Here is a 15,822-nt window from a genome sequence, read left to right on the forward strand (position 1 = left end):
TGGCATAAGCGCTTAGGTCATATCTCAAAAGGTAGAGTTGAGCGTCTTGTGTCTGATGGCATTTTGGATTCCCTTGATTTTTCGGACTTCGACGTATGTGTTGAATGTATCAAGGGAAAACAGACCAAAGTGAAGAGATTAGGTGCCAACAGATCTTCGGATGTCTTAGAATTGATACATACGGATATTTGTGGGCCATTCCCTACGGAATCCTGGAATGGTCAACAATATTTTATATCATTCATAGACGATTACTCACGTTATGGGCACCTATATCTTATTCATGAAAAATCTGAGTCTCTGGACATGTTCAAAGCCTATAAAGCTGAAGTTGAGAATCAACTCAACAGAAGAATTAAAACCGTCAGATCTGATCGTGGTGGTGAGTACTACGGTAGATATGATGGTTCAGGTGAACAACGTCCAGGACCATTTGCTAGATACCTAGAGGAATGCGGTATCGTCCCACAGTACACTATGCCGGGTTCACCTAGCATGAATGGTGTAGCTGAAAGACGAAACAGGACTCTTAAGGATATGGTAAGAAGTATGATTGCTCATTCTTCTTTACCAGAGTCACTCTGGGGAGAAGCACTTAAGACAGCAGCTTACATTCTGAATAGAGTACCAAGTAAAGCAGTTGCTAAAACACCTTATGAGCTTTGGACTGGTCGAAAGCCCAGTTTAAAGCATTTACATATTTGGGGATGTCCAGCTGAGGCAAGGCCTTATAGGCCAAATGAAAAGAAATTGGACTCCAAAACAGTTAGCAGCTACTTTATTGGGTACCCTGATCGCTCTAGGGGCTATAAGTTTTATGATCCCACTATAAGGAATATTTTTGAGACGGGAACAGCAACATTCTTTGAGGATGTTGAGTTTGGGGGGAGAAATAAGGTTAGAGACATTAGTTTTGAGGAGGAATTGGCTTCAGATCCAATCCATACAGTTACTTTTGACAATATTCAGGTTCCTATACCTGTTGTTGCTCAAGAAGTAAATCCGGAACCTCAAGATGATAATGTTGAACAACTCCCTGTTCCAGAAGAACAAACTCAACAACCTCAAGAACCAGTGCCATTAAGGAGATCCACGAGAGAAAGGAGAAATGCTATTCCGGATGATTATATTGTATTTCTCCAAGAACATGAGGAAAGTAGTGGAATGTTAGAAGATGATCCAATCAACTTCTCTCAGGCCATGAAAAGTTCTAACTCTCAACAGTGGATTGATGCCATGAATGAAGAGTATAAGTCTATGCAAGACAATAAGGTTTGGGAACTTGTCCCATTGCCAGAAGGTGCAAAACCAATTGGTTGTAAATGGATTTTTAAAACCAAGCGGGATGCAAACGGTAATGTGGAGAGGTATAAGGCGCGTCTTGTGGCTAAAGGCTATACTCAAAAGGAAGGCATTGATTATACAGAGACTTTCTCTCCGGTTTCATCGAAAGACTCTTTCAGAATAATCATGGCACTTGTTGCTCATTATGATCTTGAGTTACATCAGATGGATGTTAAGACTGCATTTCTCAATGGAGACATTGATGAGATGATTTATATGGTGCAACCAGAAAACTTTGTGTCAGGAGACCCAAAGAATATGGTTTGCAAATTAAGGAAATCCATCTATGGACTCAAGCAAGCTCCTCGTCAATGGTATCATAAGTTTCAACAAATAGTTATCTCGTTCGGTTTTGAGATGAACATTGTTGATGACTGTGTATATCACAAGTTCAGTGGGAGTAAGTATATTTTTCTGGTTCTGTATGTGGATGACATCTTGCTTGCCACTAATGATATAGGCATGTTGCACGAAACCAAGAGATTTCTATCAAAGAATTTTGAGATGAAAGATCTTGGGGACGCCTCTTTTATATTAGGGATCCAGATACATCGAGATCGCTCTCGGGGTATTCTTGGATTATCACAAAAGAGCTATATCGATAAGGTACTTAAAAGGTTTGGCATGCAAGATTGCAGACCAGGTGACACCCCTGTTGCTAAAGGAGACAAGTTTAGTCTCAATCAGTGCCCTAAAGGTAACCTTGAAATTCAGGAAATGCAGAAGATTCCTTATGCTTCGGCTGTAGGAAGTCTAATGTATGCTCAGGTATGTACGCGTCCGGATATTGCGTACATTGTTGGGATGTTAGGCAGATACTTAAGCAACCCTGGTATGGATCATTGGATAGCAGTCAAAAGGGTTATGAGGTATCTTCAGAAAACAAAAGATTACATGCTCACATACAGAAAATCAGAGAAATTAGAGGTCATTGGGTATTCGGACTCTGATTTTGCTGGATGCCAAGATAGCAGGAAGTCTACATCAGGCTACATTTATATGTTAGCAGGAGGAGCTATATCATGGAAAAGTGTCAAACAAACACTAGTAGCTTCCTCCACTATGGCAGCAGAATTTGTAGCTTGCTATGAGGCATCCAATCAGGGAATATGGCTGCGAAATTTTGTCACGGGACTGCGCATTTTGGAAAATGTTGAAAGACCACTAAGGTTATATTGTGACAATAAATCTGCAGTAATGTATTCCAATAACAACAGGAGCTCAACTAAGTCAAAACATATTGACATTAAGTTCCTGGTTGTGAAAGAAAGGGTACAGAGTGGACAGATATCCATAGAGCACATTGGGACAAACTCCATGATAGCTGATCCTCTTACTAAGGGACTGCCACCTAAGGTCTTTCATGAGCATACTGCTCATATGGGTGTGGTATTATTTGAGGATATTATGTTTTAGTGGGAGTTTGTATTTGTGGTGCTTTATGTTTGGTTGTATTGTCTGATCAGAATAAAGTATTCAGTTAAGACACTCTGTTACATTATGTTTGGTTTTGACCTCACTAAGGAGGACCAGTTGAAAATAGACATGTACTGATCACATTGCATGTAATTTTCATGCTGCACATCCATGATTGATCTATGTCGTTTGATTGTATTGGTATATGTGACCATTGATGGGTCGAGTCACGATAAATGTGACGAAGGCCGCTTTGATCCTATATTGATATAGTCAATGGACGAGATTGTTCGGAAATACCTTTTCAGTGATAGCAATTTTTGAGCTCATAAGGTTATACACAATTTAAGGAATCATATGGTGCCCAAGTGGGAGATTGTTGGATTTAATCTAATAAATCTATTTGTGGGCACATATGATTAATCAATGTGTATTGCTATCTTTCAGGATAACCCACTAAAGTGATCAATTAAGTTGGGTTAATTTGGTATTTAAATAAGTCATGTGGTTATATGTGCAGATACCAGGTTGTAATTGTGATTTATTGAGGGGCTAAATTACAAAAGTACAACATCTATAAATAAGGGGTTATGGTCCCTAACCTAGGGTTACATTCTCTAATTCTCTACACCCCCATCTAGCTAGAGAAATTCGGATTTAGAGAAACCCTAAGGTTAGAAGATCATCAAAAACCCATCTCAAGATTTTATCTATGGATTCAGGTATAAGCTTCCGCTCTTTTGATTTATTGTTAATCTCTTTGAATTAATCATGGCTATATGGTTTTAGATCTCAAGTTTTGATTTAGATCTAACACTAACAGGATGCACTTTATCCATGTTAAATCGCCGGAGCATCTTTGGATGTATGCAGACTGGTGAATTAGTATTCCACAAGCTCGGTGTTCTAGTTCAAGGCCTAGACAGAACCAAGTTTTCCCAAGATCCTTCATCTCAAATTCGGATTTTAAATAGCTCGCGGTTTCTTGTATTTTATTAAGAGTACCTATTATGTTCATATCATCAACATATACAGCTACAATTACAAATCCAAAACATGTTTTGTTTATAAATACGTAGGGGCATAGTTCATCGTTCTTATATCCCTTCCCAATCAAGTAGTAACTCAAATGGGTATACCACATCCGTCTAGATTGTTTCAATCCGTAAAGTGAGCGTTTCAATCTAATTGCAAACGCACTCTGTGGTTTAGAGTCACTCGACTTGGGCAATGGAAGGCCATCAGGCACTTTCATATATATCTCTGAATCAAGACCCCCCATAGAGATATGTTGTAACCACATCCATAAGCTGCATTTCCAATCCTTCGGATGCTACTAAGCTCACTAAGTAGCGGAACATTATAATGTCCATTACTGGAGAGTATGTCTCCTCGTAGTCAATTCCAGGACGTTGTGAGAAACCTTGCGCTACAAGGCGAGCCTTGTATCTCAGGACTTCATTTTTCTCATTACGCTTTCTGACGAAAACACATTTATTTCCTACAGGCTTTACATTTGGTGGGGCTAGCACTATTTGACCAAATACCTGTCTTTTTGCCAGAGAATCAAGTTCTGCCTGGATTGCTTCTTTCCATTCAGGCCAATCTGCTCTTTGTTGACATTCTGCATTAGAGTGTGGTTCGATATCATCGTGCTGATAACGTATTAAAAGAAGAATAGAATTGATTTTTCTTTATTTCATCAGGAATCCCCATTTATATAGAGGGTCAAATATAAGGTTTCATAAATACATGAAGAATACCTAAATTACCCTTCATCAATTACTTTGACGAATGCACACTAATTGTGTTTTCCCTTTAACAAATAGTATATTATTATATCATTATTATATTAATCATGCCCAGAAAGGATTTCATGATAGGGTAATAATGTTAGCGATGCCACAATTTCTATATATTACTTTTGTGCTACCATTTTTTTATTATTTGTTACAGTACAAAAGATTAATTATGCGCTGCTACACCCATAAAACAAATCCAGCCACAATCACCTCCGGTACCCTCACCTCCCTTCCGCAGTCCCCACCTGAGCACGACCCCCAAAAGCAGCGAACGGAAACACGACACAATCCCCCCTTCCTCTGTCCCCGCAATCGGAAACCCCAATTTACTTTTTCAATCTCGATCCATCTCGTCCCTCATCCGACCCCCTCTCTCTTTTTTCGTGGTTGGAGGTATCCGATCCGATTTAATCGGAAAAATTCGGGAGCAGAAGGAGAGCCCTAATTCTCCCAGCTTCGGATCGAGAGGGGAACGATGAACGACGCCGATGTATCGAAGCAGATCCAGCAGATGGTCCGATTCATTCGGCAGGAGGCCGAGGAGAAAGCCAACGAGATCTCTGTCTCTGCTGAAGAGGTTTCTTCTTCTTCTTCTTCTCTCTCTTTTTTTTTTAAACTTGAATTATTTCATGCTTTTATGATCTGAGTCTGGTGTCGTATCGTCAAACTTGGGTTGTGGTGGTTTATTTTAAATTTAAATTTTTTTTTTGTGATTTTTAGGCGATTGATTATGGTCTTTAACGTGGGGTTTGGCCAAAATTGTAGTTTTGGTTTCTTTCTGTTGTAACGAAAATCTGTAATGCTGTTTGTGGAAACCTAAATGGCTTAATCCGTAAATTTTATACCATGTTATGCATGAGGTTACTAGGACACATTAATCATTTGGGACTTGGCAAGCAACCCTTGTGATTGGGAGCCATTTTTCGCACAATTATATGGGGTTGACCATTTTATTTCCCATGAATAGAATAGGGATTTCTTTCCTGCTAATCTTTGACTGTTGGGAAGGCTGAAAGTGAAGAGGCGATGCAAATCCCTGGAATCAATTGTGATCTTGATGCCGTATTCTGAAGTCGTGAAAACTGGATCTTTGCCATTTATGGGTAAAGCTTTGTGCATCTGGTTCCCTTCCTAGACCTTGCAATTGCTGGAACCTCATAAACAGGTTTTGTCAATAGTCCTTGAACTGTATAGAAAAAACCGCCTTTGAGGTCGATGTGTTGATATATAGCTGTTACATATTCCTGATCCATATAAGTCTGTGTGTAGAAGGGCCCTGCCGGAGATACTTTAGGCTTGAGAAAGTATCTATGGAGAAATGCATGCAGGCCTCTTTCCAGAGTGTAGACACTTACTGGGTATCTGAGTTCTGAATTTACAATATAACGACCTGGATCTCCTGTGGGAGATGTAAGATGGGAAAGGCTCAATCTAGGTTCTCAAATAGAGAGCTTGTTGGTTGTGCTAAACCAGGAAAAAAATATTAGGTCCAGGAAGTGTCGCAACGCCTTAGGAAACTTTTCTAGGAGTTATAGGTTGATATAACTTCAGTCTGAAGCAACGTATATATGAAATATGATGGGTACTAAGTCATATATGAAAACATTCACTTGAAAAAAGTCAAAATAAATGAAGGTTATGTAAATATAAGTTTTCTGCCAGAAATTTTGTAGGCCAATCTGAAACTAACAGTGCTTACAACTAAAATATACTTGCTCAATAAGTTGAGTTTTTATATGCTTGTCCAATATGAAAGTAACAGCACAAGGATATTGCAGTTATACCTAAAATGTAAAGAAAAAAATGTAAAAGAGAAAAAAAAACAAAATGTTGATGTAGAAGAAGGATAGCAAGGTTTCAATAAATTCCCTATGTAAGACAATCTTGGGAGATGTGAAGGTCGATGACATTGAGGCCCTTCAAATGATTGAATTTTTTTTCAAGCTTCCACATTCAAGTCAAATTAGCACAAGCCATCATAGTACATCTTGGAATTAACAATTTGATGAGATTGAGACCCTACAAATGGTTAAATAAAATCCTTAAATTAGGCCTTATACGGTCAAGGGAAAGTACCTCTTGGAGCTGCCCATAGAAGTCAGTGAGAAGTAGAGGTTGCTTCAAATGGAGCTGATTCTGATCCCCACAAGCCAGTTAAAGAGACTTTTTCACTAAATAGCCAGTAAAGAGTTAAAAAGTCATTAAACATAAAAGATATGTCAAATGACAACTTAGAAAATGACATTTCTTTAGAAAGTTCGTTTTATTAATGTTTATTTGTTTGATTATTTAGTAATGGACAAAAATATTTTGTCATGGAATAATGAAGGGATTTTTGGATTACCATGATTTCATGAAAAATAGATGCTAAAATATGAAATAAGACCATATTTGTCCCGACAGTTTTGAAATTAAGTATTTATCCAAAAAATTCGTAAGATTACTAATGGTACTTATTCGATCATTATGACATTAAACTAGTTTAGTGCCCATGCCGAGCATGGGCTACCATTTTGTGATCTGCTGGTGTGTGTATGTATGTTCTTGTGCTATTGCAAATGTTATCATGTTCATATTAGTGAATTTTGCATTTGTAAATTCAGTTATGTGGTATCTAAGATATTGGACTTTTTTATTCCAGTGAATAACATGGAAAGCTCTGTTGTATCTTTATCTTTCAATTAAACTAGTAAAGATATGTTATTCTTTCACTGCAACTGAGGTTTTTAGGGGTTCCACTGATCTTTAGTTTTTCTAGAATGTTTTCTTGTGGATGTATGGAAAATTATGCTCCTTGATTTTGAAATGAATATAGAATTGAAGTATGTCATATGCAAGCTTTTGCTTAGTGTCCTCACTTGGTTGTATCTAATACATGTTTTTTTGGCGTTCAGGAATTTAACATAGAAAAACTACAGCTTGTTGAAGCTGAAAAAAGGAAAATCCGTCAAGAATACGAGCGGAAGGAAAAGCAGGTTGATGTCCGTAGAAAAATGTACGTACTCAATTATTCCGAGTGAAACTATTGCATATTTCTAGCCATCTGATTTTAAGTGGAAGCATTTAATGCTATTTCATTTTTTAACTGTATCAATAGCATGCTTCCTCAACGTCTTCTTTATATTGTAGCTGGTGTGTACTGTTAATTAAAAGAAGATGCATTTTACGCATTGAGGGATCAATGTGCTCTTGCCGTGTTTCCAATAAAAGTTTATATTATTAATTCACTCTGAATGTGCACATTGCTTAGCAAACTTATATAACAAGCAATGAAGTTATAGACTTATAGTTCTCATCATATTGCATCATCTTCTTTTGTCTCTTTTTACAGCGCCTGATGTTACCATATTCAATGTGAACTTGAGTTTGCAGAAGGGGTATTGATATGTAGTACACTGACAGTTGTTAGAAAACGAGCATATGGTCTATTAAGTTATTAACTGTCAACAATGATATGTGTTATACATATATTCACTAGAATAGGCTTATTTCTTGTGTTTCTGGGATGTTTTTTTAATCAAATATTTTGGAAGTTCCCTCATCTCCCTTAATAGGGGAGAAGTTCCTCTGAAGAGAGAGGCTACCTGGTGAACCAGTGACCTTTGCCATCATAAGTAACTTTATCTATCAACTAATGCTGGCTGCTCTCTTTTAATGGTGGTGTGGCCTATTTTGTTATATTACCTTTGTTTATTAGCATGTTTCCTCATTTATGATTGTGTGGTCTCTTTACAGTGAATACTCCATGCAGTTAAATGCATCACGTATCAAAGTTTTGCAAGCCCAAGATGATTTGGTGAATTCCATGAAAGAGTCTGCTAGCAAGGAGCTTCTACGAGTTTCTGAGAATTCTAGTGCTTACCAGAAACTTCTAAAGGACTTGATTGTTCAGGTATAATGCAGCCAACTTCTATTCATGCAATATCAACTTAGAACTGGAGTTTTTATAAGAATTTCTTGCCTGCAAAGGCGAATATGCATCATAAGTTGCACGTCTTTTCAATTTAAGTGACATGTCTGGAATTTGAGCAGTTCTGTTTATTGTGCCACGAGATTCCATATTTTCAATTTGCAATTATCTTGTAAAGCAGTAATGATCTGGTTTGTGTCTTCATTGTGGTGAAATTGTCTTGTCTGTAGTCTATACTACATCGGCAAAGCCTTTATCCTAAAATTTTGGATTCAGCTACATGAATCCTATTCTTCCACTCGGTTAATTCCTTCTTTAAAAATTACATGTCATCAGGCTGTTGCTGCAACTCTGAGCATTAATGTTTGTATTATTTTTGGGATAAAGGTTAAAGTGACTTCATGCTGGCATGCTGCAATGTCTTTATTTTGCTTCAGCAAGGAAAGCTTCTCTGAATATGATATATCCATCTACAGCTCTTCATTTGCCGAGAGAGCTAGCCTTCTCTCTATCTGACCAATCCAGTTTAAGCCTTCAAAGTGTATCTGTGAATGCTTACCTCTTCAATGATTCAAACTAATAATAACTTTTAATACGCTGAAGTTAGCTGTACTGGAGTGCGTCCCTACGTAATATGGTGGTAGTAGAATATACTTACACAGGTAGGGTGGTCGAAACAATCGTTGATATTTAGAGTGAAACAACTACTCAGGTGATCCTTGAATTAAATATCTGACCGCTATTTTCATAATAACTACTCAGTAGAATATACTTCAATGTTTTCTCTTGCTTCAAGAAAATTAAGGTCTGAATTTTGTTGTTCCTAACTGTATCACCTTTACCTACTTCATTAAATATTGTTTGTGATGTCAGGTTGATATTTAGTGATTGAATCCTTTTTTCTTTGCAATCAGAGTTTACTGCGACTGAAAGAGCCATCTCTACTGCTGCGCTGTAGAGAGATGGACAGTGAACTGGTAAATTCAATCTTGGATGCTGCGAAACAAGAATATGCGGAGAAAGCTAAAGTTCATCCTCCTAAAGTTACTGTTGATGAGCGCGTGTATCTTCCACCGCCTCCAGCTGGTCGTGAAGCCCATGGTCTTTCTTGGTAATCTCTTGACTTGTGATAACATTTGCAATTGCCTTATATATCTTCAATTTATTTCAACTTGATGCTTTGAGTGCACAGGTTCAACATTGTACGGGTAGTAAACTAAGTACGTCATTGTGCTATGCTCGTCTGATAGTTTTGTATATCATTAGTTATTGGTTGGCTGAGTGACCTGAGTCACAATGTAAACCTAACTTTTATTGTTAACCCTGCCAAAGTAAGACTTTTCACATTTGCACAGGAATTTTAGCCTCAGATACAGAGTGCTGTCAGCTGCCATGATTCTGTCCTTGCACGTGAGGAACTTTGTTTTCTTTTTTCTTTTCCCGAAGATCCCTATAATCTCAAGCTTCTGTTGAATTTCAATGCATCTTTGGAATGTGTAGTTAAATGTCTCATTTTTTAGATGGTTTATGATTCTCTGTTATTGCCAAACCAAATATTGTTGTAAACGTAGCTTAAGGACTGTAGGGTGTATTAAATCAATTATTATGACTTATGATATCATTTAATTGTTAAACTATTATGTTTCTGTAGTCACATGTCATGCGTCAACCTATGAATAGTAAGTTGCTAACTTTTGGGATAAAGGTATTCATAACTTTTTGCTGTTGTGATTGATCTAAGTTCAATTGATAAGTCTATATTAGATTACCCATTGCATGGTCGTAAATCATTTTATTCATCTTGTTTGGAGTTTATAATTTATCAGTCTTTGATCACTCTTACTATTTCTTTTTACATGTAATTGCCATGGTGTTCTGCCCCCTTCGACAGTGGCCTTATCAATAAATCATTTCATATATAAACAATATTCTCTTCTTTTCTAGTTAATGGATTTTAAATGAGTAATATCCCTGTGTTTTGATTTTTACAACAGCTCTGGAGGTGTGGTATTGGCTTCACAAGACGGGAAAATAGTCTGTGAGAACACATTGGATGCCAGACTGGAGCTTGTCTTTAGACAGAAATTACCAGAGGTATGTCCTTAATTAGTTACCCTTTTGCCACAACCCTTTTTTGAGAAAATTTATTACTCAACTCCTCAAAATCTATATTCCACTTTTCCCTCCTAAACAAGATTGTTTAGTTTTGATCTAAGTTTAAAAATCAGCTGTTTCCAAAATGTTTTGAGTAACCCAGCTTAGAACCTATGGTTTCGCTCTAAACTCACAGAAGCGACAAGTTCAAATCAGTGTTTACCTAACTCATTTACCCGTTGAAGATACGATTCGTTGTGTGTTCTCGTTCTGGTTGTCCAAAATTAGCAGTAGACGAAAAGTAAAGAACTTTTGGATAATTTTTTCAATTAGATTCTTGTTGTATTTAGCACTAGTACGTAGACTTAATTCACAGTTCTTTGAGACTTGCACTAACTTTTAAAATCAGAGTTAAACTTTGAATATCTAATGTATTGTTATATTAAAAGTTTCATGGCCAGGAGGTTTAGTCTAGGAACTGGGCCCATTTGAGATAAATAAAATAATATTGTTCTTAGGGGCTGTTTGTTTGCGATTTGGGTAGGGGGAAAGCCTGCCAAAAGTTGCACTTTTGGCAGGGTTTTGGCAGGCTTTCCAGCCCTTTTCCCCCTAAAAAACCTCTTTCCAAACAGCCCCTTACAGTTGCTCTTGTACGTCAAAGGGGTTTGGGACTAGCAACTAGGCCTGTTCAAGACATTTTGACTTAAGGAACCTGTTAATGCTATCCTTACATCTTTTTTATAACCTCTTAAATGATGCCTTTTATTTATTTATTTGTCTATTTTGACACTAAGTAATTCACGTAACGATGCGGTTTCCTTGTTTCTTTATTTAATTATGAAATTATCATATAGTCATACTCTATAAATTGAAGGTATATCAATATTTCAAAGGAAAAAAAAATGAAAGTAAGCAAGTGGATTTTATCATAATGTATATCAAAGGTCATATATTATAAATTAGTAATGAATAGTTTTTTCTTTCATGATAAGTACATATAAATAGGATTCATAAAAGCAGATAGAAACTGGGAAGATGAATACAAAAAATCTTCATAATAATGTCACGATAATAACTTCAACCTCACTAAAAAATAACTGGGGTTTGAAATATCTAAAGATCAATTTATACTACGAGCAAATAACAAAAAACAACTAAGGTCTTAAAGAATAAAAAATCGCAAATAACTATTATTAGATGTATGATAGAATTAAGAAGTTAATAAAAACTTGCATAAAACTTCAAATATATGAATTGTACACGTTCAAAATATAACCTTTGTGGAAAAAAAATCAACCAAAAAAATTAAATGAGAATTCTTAAACATGTGGTTCTAAAGACGATTTCCGTTAGAGCATTACCTTAACTTCATTAACTTGCATTATTAATTCCAGTAGCATGGCTATTTGGGAATTTATGGTGCATCAGCTATTCTGTCACTTAAAAGTCTAAACAACCTTAATATTAACTTCTACTGAAAAACCTGTCAAATGGTTGGCAGTTGTTTTTGTGATTCGTAGAATTTTATAAAATATTATCTGAAAAAAGTCTTTAACTCATTAGCCGAACCTAAAATAGCTGCTCAATACCAACACCAATTTCGAAATCTTTAACCCTGGTTCTGATTACACCCAGTTTGAATCTCCATACTTACAGTTTCTCTCTTTGGAAAGGGCTCCATGCTATTATGAGCATGATTCTAATCTTTACTTTATACTTTGCAGATACGGAAGCGCCTCTTCGGAAAGATGGATATCTGAGTTTCATGGACCTTTTAATTTCTTGATCCGCAAAAGTTCCTTTTCGATAATAAGAGACATTTCTACCATCTTGAGAATTACGTAGTTTGGATAACCAGTCCCTTTATTATCATTGAGATGATCTAGCAAATGATCAAAGTTGTGTATTTTTCTTCAGTTACAAAACATGTATCATTTTCTGACGTCTGTGTCCTTAGCCTGCTGGAGAGATTGGCGACGAAGGTTTTTATAATAATGCGAGGTCTGTGTGCAAGTCCTAGGTTCACTTGTGCTTATGTCTTGCCTTTTGTGCATGTTTTTTGGAATAGGAGTTCTTATATGTTAAAGGGCCTTTTGCTGAAATGTAACCAAAAGTACAATTTGTGGAATGGAGATCTTTGAGAGGTCGGTATTGTATCGTATCATGTTGGCATTGCCTAGTGTTTGCTCAGCTTGGAGTAGTGGGTTTTTTCGTGGTATCCACTCTTCTATCTTACCAGTGAGTAAGATTTCACTGAGCTCTAAAATTTTCGTTGCAAAGGAAGGTGGTAAATCGAAGGGCTAATTGCGCACAGACCCCCTCCCTGTATTATCACTGTTTAGAACTTAACACCCTTGTAAGTTTCATTGTTGTTGCATTAGCTCCCCACCCCCACCCCCCACCAAGCGGGCAAAAGAACGACGAGCCTCTAAATTCCTAAATTCTTCTCATTCTGTACCCTTGGTGAAAACATTGGCTGATATTTCCCATGAGCGAAATTAGTGAGTATGTTTCACGGTGAAGCATAACAAAAATTCCAGGGATCTAACAGCAATAATGAAATTGCGGGATAGTAACTTAGTATGCTCAAAACAGAGATTCGACAGAAGGCCTTTGTGCTTCAAAAAATAAATCTCTCGGGTTTATCCGCAACAATGAAACTACAGTTATAGTCCGCTCAAAACGACGATCCATCGTCGGTTCAGAATAACGGTTCAACAGGGGGTCTATGTGCAATTAACCGCGAATTAACCATTTTTGTGCGAGCCCAAACCCAATGGTCCAACAGAAATGGGCCTTTCACACCTATAGGCAAATCTGTGGCCCATTAGAGGCCCGCAAACCCAATCCGGGGTCAAACCTAGGGTTTTAGCAGCCTCTCTATAAAAAGGGGTCTCGCTCTCTGCTCACGCCCCTCCGCCGCCGCTTCATCAACAATGGGCCGAAGTAAAGATTTCTCGATCTCCTACCATTTCGATTTTTCTCTTTTCTAGAATTTATCTAATTTGGTTCTATTCAGATCTAATCTTTTAGCATTACCCCCCTATTTTCATCGTTACTTTGTTAGAAATTTTGTTGATTTTTTATCGCAATGGTGAAGATTGAAATGCCATCTCGTAATTTTGGAGAAGTGAGCTCTGATGTTTTTGGTGCAAGATCTGTCAAATGAATTCTATTAAAGTTGCCACCTTTGTAGGTTAAACTTGAAGCCGGGATACAAAATTTACCTTCTTTTCACAGTTTTTAATTTTAATGCATAAATCAAATATCAATTTTCTTTTATATTGCCACCATTTCTGTTATATACATTTTTGGTTTACCAGCGATGGTAAATATGGCGTTGGGGGGTATAGAATAAGGATTTTCTTTTTCCATTTTTGTGTACTTCGCGAATGAATCCAGCTTGCAAAATCAAATTTCATTAGGTTAAGCATTTGAGAAGAGGATTGCTGGTTGTCTGACTTCTAGGTTCCATTAGCTTTACTTCGGTATAAGTTCAAGCCAAGTATTGGAAATTTCACTGACATGCTAATCTATTTCATTAGCAACTGTGCGACATAATTTTACTGGATCGTGTTTCATTCCTAGATCCCATTTGTGCAAGAAATCTGTGTTTAGTCTCGATGCTCCATGTTGCTGTTGGTTTGCCATGTCCTAATGTGAAATGACATCAACATACCTAAGTATTTAAGGTCTATTGGAAACTGGCTGAGCAGTCTTTTCTATGTAGTAGTTTATTTCTTTTATTTTATTTTTATTACTTGTTTTTGTATATTTAAAGTTTGGGAAATTTGCTTTGAAAGAGCTGAACCTATAATTTTGTTCACCCACACACCTTGCCAAAAGTCAAATGCCCGAAACCCCTAATGCCCCATGAATTGTTCCTTCACCCCCAAGAACTATTATACAACTCATCATCCTTTTTTCTCTTTCCTTGTAACTAATAGCACTACCAGTTGTACTAGGTATTAAATTTTCTGTGAAATGACAAATCATGCCATTAGGCTTGTATTGGGTCACATTGACGTTAGGCCGGATCTGCTGCGAGTCATTAGAGAATTAGGCACTAGGGTCTTGAACTTGTCCTGTCTTTGTTATATCTTAATTAAGATGATAAGAGATCTGTGGCAAGTCTAGGGAGGTTGTGGTTAACTAGAGGTTTGATACCGATTAATCTTGAGAGGTTGTATTGAGGTGGGTTGAATAGGGTTGGTTGAATAGGGTTGGATTAGTGAGGAGTGAGAGGTCGAGGAACTTGACGCGAGACTGTGAGTCTCTGTTGATTCCCATGCAGAGAAGTCTTTCTTTTCTTTCCACTTCTTTGAAGTGAAAAAGGTCAGCAGAGTTAAAAGTGTGGCTCCATGACCGATTCCTTTTTTGGGTGATGGAAGGAGATAGATAAGATGAAAGGAGTAGGAAAAGAGGATGACAAAAGGGTAATAAAGGGAGAGAAAAAGGATTCTTGAGTTGTAAAATAGTTTTTCTTGGGTTTGATTTTTTGTGTGTTTTGTTTTTTTTTTGTTTTTTTTGGTTGGTTGGGGGGGGGGGGGGTGGAACCAATTCTTTCAGTGTTAAGAGGTTGTGTATTTGACTTCTTGCAAGGGGTGTGGTTGCACAAAATTCTGACTTCAGCTCTTTGGAAGCAATGTTCCTTTAAAAGTTTTCTTTTGTGCTTTAATGATAAGAGGCTATTAAGATGCACTCAGCTTTTTTGATTCATGGTAGTTAGTCAGCACGGAGGAGGACATTTTTTCCTGTTAAGCTAGATGGAAACTTGTGGTATGGAGTGGATGCAATTTGTCATTTTAAGAGTGATAATATTGTAGTTCAAATAACTTGAACTTGGGATATGACTGTTCTTTCTGGTTCATTATGAAGAAATTAGTGGCTTACTGTTTACACGTTATGATGGGCTTTTAGGATTTTATAGGTTAGCAGGGTAGGTCAAAACTATATCATGTTTCATGTATGATAGTTCTAATGTTGAGGATAACATGTAAGATACCTAATGAACGACGTTTTGAGTGACTTGTACTTGCAAATGATGTAATTATGACAACAGATGTGTTATCTACCTTTGTATATATGCTTCCTCTTAGTATGCTTAACTTGTGTAGCAAATCACAATTACTTCTTGTCTGAAACTCAACAACTAACATTTCTGTTTAGTCCGTTAATGCATCTTTGTCTCACAAGAACTAAATTTGCCTTATACATTTACTTGCAGGACCAGCAAGATGCTATCGGCAGATCAAG

At 37.0% G+C, this 15,822-nt stretch overlaps 2 protein-coding genes across 2 annotated transcripts in view; both read left to right on the forward strand.

Annotated features, from left to right (window-relative positions):
• On the forward strand, nt 4,777–12,730 carry LOC109842813 (V-type proton ATPase subunit E-like). Its single transcript, XM_020411710.1, has 6 exons — nt 4,777–5,139; nt 7,457–7,557; nt 8,298–8,454; nt 9,387–9,583; nt 10,467–10,566; nt 12,291–12,730. The coding sequence occupies exons 1-6, from the start codon at nt 5,038–5,040 to the stop codon at nt 12,324–12,326; spliced, it is 693 nt and encodes a 230-aa protein (XP_020267299.1). The 5' UTR covers nt 4,777–5,037; the 3' UTR covers nt 12,327–12,730.
• Nucleotides 13,477–15,822, forward strand: part of LOC109842657 (60S ribosomal protein L10-like) — a 4,167-nt gene continuing 1,821 nt past the window's right edge. Inside the window, exons 1-2 of the mRNA XM_020411502.1 lie at nt 13,477–13,512; nt 15,794–15,822. The exon at nt 15,794–15,822 is cut by the window's right edge and continues 480 nt beyond it. The gene's annotated coding sequence lies outside the window, so the exon portion shown is untranslated. The remainder of the gene's footprint in view (nt 13,513–15,793) is intronic.

The sequence above is a fragment of the Asparagus officinalis genome, chromosome 5, assembly GCF_001876935.1.
Source record: "Asparagus officinalis chromosome 5, Aspof.V1, whole genome shotgun sequence".
NCBI classification, from domain to species: domain Eukaryota; kingdom Viridiplantae; phylum Streptophyta; class Magnoliopsida; order Asparagales; family Asparagaceae; genus Asparagus; species Asparagus officinalis.